The following is an 8,988-nucleotide window of genomic DNA, read 5'->3' on the forward strand; positions in this document are numbered from 1 at the left end:
CCTCCCTAGCATTTTTGAAAAGCTGAGATGTATTAAAAGCTCAGCCCCTGCAGTTTCTATGCAACACTTCCAGAAACTCCATGTTCGGGTGCTTTAGAGCTGCCAAATGTGCTACTGGCTCTGTTGTCAGCCAGTTTAAACTCCTACTTTTTATGACTAACTTGTTTGGCTCTTCACTGATTTGTTAGTTAGTGTTATACATGTTTTACACCTCATTAAATGTTCCTTCTGAATGAACCTGAAGATGACATAGTTAATTGATGATATAAATATTGCCATTTGTTGCTTCGACCCTGCAAGTTCTTGGAAGAAGATGTTCCTTGGACCTGTTATGGCAGGGCAGTTTGGCTCTCAAGAGTGGTCTCCCTCCGTAGGTCGCTTCCCATGCCACCCAGTCCTGGTCCATGTGGCTGGAGTTGCTTGTTTGGTCATGGTACTTGGAAAGTAGGAGGTTGCAGTTCAACACATTGTGAAAGACATATTGAGGGGTTTCTAGGGCATCCTCATAATTGTCAATACCCTAACAGCAGTGCACAATCAAGGAAGCAATATTCACACAGAATGTCAATAATGAGGATGAATAATAGGAAAAATGGGATTCATTTATGGAATCTTAGAAGTTAGAGAAATAGACTCCAGTCGTCACTTATTACTCATTACACTAAGATGAGATCTCTGAGAATTATGGGATTTCTTTCTCACTGATCCCCTAATGGTGGGACTGATGTGACATTAGAGAGATAAGGCTGAAATGTCTGTGCTCCTCATGTGCCACGTTTTGAAAACCTCCCTTTTCCTTCCCAGACTCCAAGTATTTCCTTCCCCACATTTCATAAAGCAAAAGCTGAGCCTAGAATGTTTTTCAGAATCGTTTGCAATGTGTGGAAGTTCATTTTCATGTTAATCCATATAAAGATGAATCCCCAAGGGCAGAATACTTGAAAACCACCAATTTATTTTACAGAAAAAGGCATCTTAATTATTTTAGTGGAATTTGGGAAAGCAATGCGTTTGTGGCTGACTTTATGGGTTTCTGAGGTCTTAAAATGGTGACTCCCATTATAGTGAAGCTAATAGCAACCATCCTTTCCCTCTTTCTTCACTTTTACCTTTGTTTTCATTGAATCACCCTAGTCCGTCACATATATATTTGTGTTGCAGTTCATGCTGAAGGAATTTGAAGCGCGGAAGCACCAGTATGACCAGCTGAATGAGGCAGCCCGGGGAATCCCCACCGGCCCTGGTGAAAAGTCTCCATCCCACAGCCATGTGCAGGAGGAGCTCCAGGCTATCAACAGGAAGTGGACCAAGCTTATGGAACGTCTCAACTCTCGTTCCAGTCAAATCGACCAGGCTGTAGTCAAGGGCACCCAGTTCCAAGAGCTGCTCCAGGGATTGTCTGAGAAGGTGAAAGCTGCTGGACAGCGCCTGAGCACCCAGCCTGCCATCAGCACCCAGCCAGAGGCTGTGAAGCAGCAGCTGGAGGAAACCAGCGAAATCCGGTCTGAGCTGGAGCAGCTGGAAGAGGAGATCACAGAGGCTCAAGCCCTGTGCGAGCAGCTCTCGGTTCTCATTGGAGAGCAGTACCTTAAAGATGAACTCAGGAAGCGCCTGGAAACTGTCGCCTTGCCTCTCAAAGGGCTGGAGGATTTAGCAGGTATAACGTACATAGATTCTGAAGTGAACGGTGCCATTTAATTGAGAAGCAGGCTCAAAGCGGAGGGAGGGAGATGGTAGTGTGCAGTTGGGCCCAGTAGCCTCTAATGTGCCCATTTAGGTGGCATTAAAACCAGCAGGGTCATTAGCACACGCCAAGCCATTGTGAGTGCTCTCCCAGGAAGGAACCTGTTGCTCACGTTAATGCTGTAAATATGGTACCCAAACACTCCGATCTGCATGGTGGTCCAGGAGAAAATGCTGGTTCTTCTGTCCTTGTGGTCTCACAAAGAAAGAAAACCACACACGTCAAAGCCAAACTCCATTGTGGTTCAGTGTGCTGTAAATACCCAGCTAGAGAGGGAAAGAGAGAGAATTCTCACTTCTCCAGGATTGCTCACCCACACAATGAGTAATGTTACATCTCCCCAAAGATAGCGTAAAGGACTGGTACAATGTGTCCTAAAATTCCCATAGTTGAAAGGTTCTCCATCTTCAAGCTCAGAAAAATGTTTTTTAAATCTACAATAATTAGAACTAAAAATAATTATATACGAGTGCCCAGCAGAAAAAGGAAGAAGATAATTGGGCGTAAGTCCTTTACGTTTACGTGGAAAAAAATACAGAGTGGCAGCCAATCCCATCTCATTTCACTTGCTTCTATTTCCTAGAGTAGCTTGCTTCAAATGTGTATATTTTTTCCCCCTGGGACAAGTTCAAAGACTGGTATTTGAGTTTGTGCATTTAAAAAAAGTCTGTGTTGTGAAGCACATTTTCAACCATGCATCCCTTCCCATATCTAGGTGACCGGCTGAATCGTTTGCAGACGGCGCTCGCCAGCTCCCAGCAGTTCCAGCAGATGTTTGATGAGCTCCACGCTTGGCTAGAAGACAGACTGAAGCAGCAGGCGCAGAGTGGGCCAATCTCAGCCAAGCTGGAGAGGCTGCAGTTCCAGATTCAGGAGCAGGAAGAATCCCAAAAGAGCCTGAACCAACACAGTGGCTCCTATGAAATGATTGTGGCCGAGGAGGAGTCTTTGCTTCTCTCTGTTCGTCCTGGGAAAGAGAAGGCAACCTTGCAAAGCCAGGTGGTTAGCTTGAAAACCAACTGGGAGGAGCTGAGCAAACAAATTGCGAGCCGGCACTCCAGACTTAAGGACTGCTTGCAGAAGGCCCAGAAACACCAGCGCCATGTGGAAGACCTTCTCCCTTGGGTGGAGGACTGTAGGTCAAAGATGTTAGAGTTAGAAGTCACTCTGGATCCAGTGCAACTGGAAGCTGCTCTTCTAAGGTCAAAGGCCATGTTGAGTGATGTAGCAAAACGACGCCCCCTTCTGGAGATGCTGAATAGTGCTGCTGATGTCCTCATTGATGCATCAGAAACGGATGAAGATGACATTAGAGATGAGAAAGCAGAGATCAACCAGAATATGGATGCTATAACAGAAGAGCTCCAAGCCAAGACTGAGTCCCTTGAAGAGATGTCTCAAAGGCTTAAGGAGTTCCAAGAAAGTTTTAGGAACATTGAAAAGAAACTAGAAGGGACAAAGCACCAGCTGGAGATCTATGAAGCTCTTGGCCCTCAGGCCTGCAGCAGTAAAAATTTGGAGAAACTGAGAGCTCAACAGGAGGCTCTTCAGGCCTTGGAAGCCCAAGTGGATTACCTCGGGAACTTCACTCGGGGTCTCGTGGAAGATACTCCCCGTGGATCAGACTCTTCCCACCTCTTACGCCAAGCTGAAATTGTCCAGCAAGATTTCAAGGGGGTGAAGCAAAAAGTCAATGAATGTTGTAAAATCATGGAAAGCAAGCTTGAAGGAATAGGACTGTTTAATAATCATGTTCGGGAAATGTTTTCTCAACTGACTGACCTAGATGATGAGTTGGACAGCATGGGCTCTGTTGGGAGGGACATGGACAGCCTCCAGTCCCAAGCAGATGATGCCCATGAATTTCTGGGCAAACTTCAGCGGTTAAGATTGGACATCCAAGCTTCTGAAGAGAAATGTAGACAGATGCTGGACGATGAAGGGAGTCCTGATCTCATAGGGCTGAAACGTGAACTGGAGACCTTAAATAAGCAATGCATCAAATTGACTGAAAGGGGGAAAAGCCGCCTGGAGCAGGTGGATACCACACTGGCTCGTGTGAAAGACTTTTACAACAAACTGAAGGAGCTAAACTACATGACCACTGCAGCAGAAGAGGGTGAAGCCCTGCAGTGGGTAGTTGGGACTGAGGTGGAGGTGATCAACCAGCAGCTGGCAGATTTCAAGGTAAGAGCCTTTCCATCCTAAAGGTGTTTCTTGTTCATACTGAATCCAGTCCTGATTGTGTGTGCGACTTTTCTGAGTTGCGTATCGCCTTCTTGGAATTTACCAGGATACATCAGTGGCTGGAAGGTAAAGTATGGCAGAAAAAAATTAGCTTGTGTCTTGTCATTCACCAGGGATGAATTTGCCTTTTAAATCGGTATCCATTTGGGTAGTTTTAGGAAAATTGTACATTCAAGGTGCATTTGTTTAGAATACTTGTGTTTGTGTACTTGTGTACTTGTTTGTGTACTCTAAAGTCTAAACATTAAGTTTGATGTTTGACACACTCTATGTAATAAAAGGAAAACAGCTAAATGTTTTGGTGAAAAATAGTTACACCAATAGATGTTTTAAGAGAGGCAAGGCGGCCCTCACTTGAGGATGCTGTAATTTGTGTTCCTGCTTAGTACAGGATTGGGCCTGATGGCTTCAGTCAATCCTTCCAACTCTTGGATTCTATGATTTGAGTCAGATTCTGGTCCAGATTTTGGAAGTCTTTCTAGCTCCATATAAGGAACCTTGGGATACAACTGTGCTAGTTTTTCCTCGGGTTTTTCCAAGCTTTGAACTGTTGTACAGGCAAACCTTTCATCCTCAGCTGATTTAGAATAGAATAGAGCTGGAAGGGACCTTGGAGGTCTTCTAGTCCAGCCTCCTGCTCAAGCAGGAGGACCTACACCGTCTCAGACAGGTGAATGTCCAGTCTCCTCTTAAAAATCTCCAGTGATGGAGCACCCACAATTTCTGGGGGTAAGCTGTTCCACTGGTTGATTGTCCTCACTGTCAGGAAGTTTCTCCTTAGTTCCAGGATGCTTCTCTCTTTGATCAGTTTCCAACCATTGTTTCTCATCCTTCCCTCTGGTGCTTTGGTGAACAACCTGGCCCCCTCTGCCCTGTGGCAGCCTAGCAGATACTGGAACACGGCTATCATGTCACCCCTATTTTTTCTTTTCTTTAGGCCAAACCCAAGTCCTACAGTCGTTCTTTATATGTTTGAGTCTCCAGGCCTTGGATCATCTTAGTTGCTCTTCTCTGACTTTTTCCAAGGTCTCAACGTCTTTTTTGTAATATAGTGACCAAAATTGGCTGCTGTATTCCAGGTGTGGTCTCACTAGCGCAGTGATGGCGAACCTTTTAGAGACTGAGTGCCCAAACTGCAACCCAAAACCCACTTATGCATCGTTGAGTGCCGGGTGGGCGTGGCTGGGGTAATGATAGACTGGGTGGGACTAAAAAGTTCAATCAATCAATTCCAACTTTGCAAGACCTTTTTTTTCCTGCAAGAAGTTGAAATTGACTGATTGAACCTTTTTTTTNTTTTTTTTTTGACATGGCAGCGGAGGCCTAAAGCGAAAAAGTTTTATAAAACCCAGCTGAAGGCCTAGGACTGGGGCGACGGCACGCGTGCCCCCAGAGAGGGCTCTGAGTGCCGCCTCTGGCACCCGTGCCATAGGTTTGCCACCACTGCACTAGCGTTTTATAAAGCGGTACTAATACCTTGTGTGATCGTGATTCTATGCCTCTGTTTATACAGCCCAGGATTGTATTAGCTTTTTTGGTTTCTGCTGCACATGGCTGGCTCACGGTCAAGCGATCGTCCACCAGGACTCCAAGGTCCCTCTCACAGTTACTGTTTTTGAGTCAGGTCTCGCCTAATCTGTATTTGTACCTTTGTTTTTTTGTGCCTAAATGTAAGACTTTGCTTTTCTCCACATTGAAACTCATTTTGTTGGATAAGGCCCATTGTTCCAGTTTGTCAAGATCTTTTTGGATCCTGAGTTTGTCTTCCGGGGTGTTGGCTACTCTTGTCAGTTTGGTGTCATCTGCAAATTTGATGAGTTCCCCTTCAATTCCCTCATCTAAGTCGTTTATGAAGATATTGAAGAGTACTGGGCTTAAAACGGCTTACGTCTCTCCATGATTTCATTCTGAGGAAATACAAGGGAGGTGAGAGGCTTTTTAACTGGGCCTCTTTTAGTAATAACCACCTTGGATTCTCCATGCTATACAAGTACAGAAATCTCCTCAAGTACTGAGCACAATTTACATACCCATCCCAAATAAATGTAATGGTGTCATTTTAGGAAATCCACTCCTCAAAGTTTGGTGTGGAAATGGTAGAATATTGTATGAGAACCCAAGGCTTTGGGTAGATTTTGAGGTTCTTCCCTGGAGTATCTAAATATCTCACGCAGGAATGTTGAGTTCATGAAATTCGGGGCACTGGGAAGAATTTTGAATGTAGATGTTCTTCATTTGCTATTGGGGAATATTATGAGCTCTAATCTGAGCTCTTTCTCAAAACTGCAGATACTAAGGAAGATGAACTTTCACTTTCAGGATGCAGGTTTGTCAAAGACCAATAAGTAGAGAAAAGATCTGTAGGATTTTGATGGATAAGAAGTAAAAGTCAATGCTTAGTTATTTGCAAATCATATGATTATTTGTTTTGTAATTCTGCAAGTAAGCAAATCTGCCTTATTGAAATGTTGTTCTTGTGAATGGATATTATTTGGTTACCGTGAGTATATTTTAAGTACTTAGGTTGACATAGTCTTGGAAGAATCAAGGCATAGATTGGTTCAAAGGAGAGAGCCCAGGACTCCCTTAATGGGACGGGAAAATCCCTCCGAGGTTCACCATGGCGGCTCTTTCCCATCCAGACAGAAAGAAGCAGCCCAGGGGAGGAAGCGGTGAAGCAGGAACTGCCATTGGCCTGTGTGTGTGTGATCAGGTTGCGAGACTTTCTTGTGGTGTTCTCATGCTTCAGCTGACGCTTGGCTGGAGCTGAAGGGAGGTCGAGACAATGGGAGGAACAAATATGGGTTGAATTTGCACCTCAGAGGGCTCAGTGAGTGGAAATCCTGAGCAGGACTGAGCATTTTCATGACTTGGGTTGGGAGGAGCTCAGGGTCATGGCTTGCGAAGCTTAGGCTGTTGTGGTGTTGTTCAATCCAAATTCCTCTGTTGCTCTTTTAAAGGGAAACTGGTATGGGTTTGAACAAGCCAGGATGAAGGCACATTGGCTTCTGGTTCCACTGAGCCTGTTTTGCGGGAGCTGCGGGGAGAATTGCATATTGTAGAAGGAGGTGTTAGGAAGGGGGGGGGAAACGGGCTGTCTTGGAGGCAAGTTGCAGTTTTTTCAGAACTATCAAAATAGTGAAATTCTCTCTGCACTTGGCGCTGGAGCAGGTGCTGGGTGGGTGGCTGAAGTAATGCCCGGGATCTTCCTCCTCGGCTGCTCAGTTTTTCCAGTCCTGCAGAGAATCCCTGTATTTATTCCAGCTGGTGGCCAACCCAGCAAAAGGCAGTTTGGCTTCCATTCCTTGGAGGAGAGATGCAGCTTAAAAGATCTCCCCATGCCTTTGAATGGGCTCCAGCGTTAAACTTCCAGGCAGAGCTTTTCAAAAACCTTCACATGCAGTTTTTTGGACACGTGGCTGCCCTCTCTTCCAGCCAGCCGTGGGCTCTGGTCTGGGGAAAGGGGGGAGGCAGCGCTTGGGTGGAGCAGAGAGAGCGGGAGGGGGGCATTTGGAAAGCAGCAGCTAGAACGATCTGCATTTAGGGAGGAAGAGAGGAAAAACCCTTTTGCATCCTGCTTTGGTGAGAGTTTAAAACGTGGTTTAAAATGTTGGCAGGAGAAAAGCTCCTGCTTCATAATCCACAGCTACTGCAGCTGAGACGAGTGCATTGCCTTCTGATGAGGGTGTAATCTGAGTTTTGCTTAGTGCAGTGTGTAAACCAGTGATGGCGAACCTTTTAGAGACCGAGTGCCCAAACTGCAACCCAAAACCCACTTATACATCGTCGAGTGCCGGGTGGGTGTGGCCCATTGGCTGGGTATGGCCAAAGCCATGCCGGGTGGGCGTGGCTGCAGTGGTAATGGCAGACTGGGTGGGACTAAAAAGTTCAATCAATCAATTCCAACTTTGCAAGATCTTTTTTTTCCGTGAGAAGTTGAAATTGACTGATTGAACCTTTTTTTTTTTTGCACATGGCGGCAGAGGCCTAAAGTGAAAAGGTTTTATAAAACCCAGCTGAAGGCCTAGGACTGGGGCAACGGCGCACGTGCCCACAGAGAGGGCTCTGAGTGTCACCTCTGGCACCCGTGCCATAGGTTCGCCACCACTGGTGTAAACTCAGCCTCTAGTTGATAGCTCAGTCTTATGGGTAAACCTTGCCATCAGGATGGTTAGGAAAGAAACAAGCAAAGATATGAAGCTTTTCCTCCAATTTCTCCCTGTTTGGAAGGATTCATTGGTTTTAATAATTATTTGGGGGATAATATGACATTTTCATTCTGCTTCTAAACTGAAAATGCCAGGGAATAATGTGATGTTAGTGTGCTTGGGCTGCAAAGGGAACTCCAGGCTGCCATGTGGCCTTAGAGATGCAGGCTATGGACACCCATCTCTCCTCTTCCTTTGCCAGCAGCCCCATTGGGGAGGGAAGCATTCTGACCCAGTATATCTTTTTCATAGTGTGGTAACCAAAACTGGATGCAGTATTCTAGGTGTTGTCTTACTAAGGCTTTATAGAGTGGTACTAGTACCTCACGTGATCTTGATTCAGTCCCTCTGTTAATGCAACTTAGGATTGCATTGGCTTTTTTGGCTGCTGCCGCACACGGTTGGCTCATATTTAAGTGACTGTCCATTAAGACTCCCAGATCCCTCTCACAGTTGCTGCTATTAAGCCAGGTTTCACCTACAGATACATACACTTACCTCTTGTACTCTGGCCCCCTATCTTAAGATTCAGAGCCCTGTTCTCTCTGATCACGTGGAGCCCCCACGCCATCCACACAGATTGCAACCCCACCAGGGAGGACCAATGCCAGCCAGAAATGCTTGTGGAGGAAGCGACAATCATTTCCTGTGTGAGAGCTTGTCTTTCTAACAACAGCCATCTTTGTTGCAAAAGAAAGAAGGAAGGTCCTGTCTGAAAGCCATTCGGCAACCACACTGACCCCAGTCCAAGCCCTCTCCTCCTCCTCCTCCTCCTCCTCCTCCTCCTCC

The 8,988-nt window shown here is 45.8% G+C and overlaps 1 protein-coding gene across 1 annotated transcript in view; it reads left to right on the plus strand.

Annotated features, from left to right (window-relative positions):
• Positions 1-8,988, plus strand: part of MACF1 (microtubule actin crosslinking factor 1) — a 224,806-nt gene that overhangs the window by 147,894 nt on the left and 67,924 nt on the right. The window contains exons 51-52 of the mRNA XM_015811630.1: positions 1,162-1,657; positions 2,460-3,931. Of these exons, the coding sequence (XP_015667116.1) occupies positions 1,162-1,657; positions 2,460-3,931 (1,968 nt within the window). The remainder of the gene's footprint in view (positions 1-1,161; positions 1,658-2,459; positions 3,932-8,988) is intronic.

The sequence above is a fragment of the Protobothrops mucrosquamatus genome, unplaced genomic scaffold (genome assembly GCF_001527695.2).
Source record: "Protobothrops mucrosquamatus isolate PMUCROS unplaced genomic scaffold, P.Mucros_1.0 scaffold46, whole genome shotgun sequence".
Classification (NCBI taxonomy): Eukaryota; Metazoa; Chordata; class Lepidosauria; order Squamata; family Viperidae; genus Protobothrops; species Protobothrops mucrosquamatus.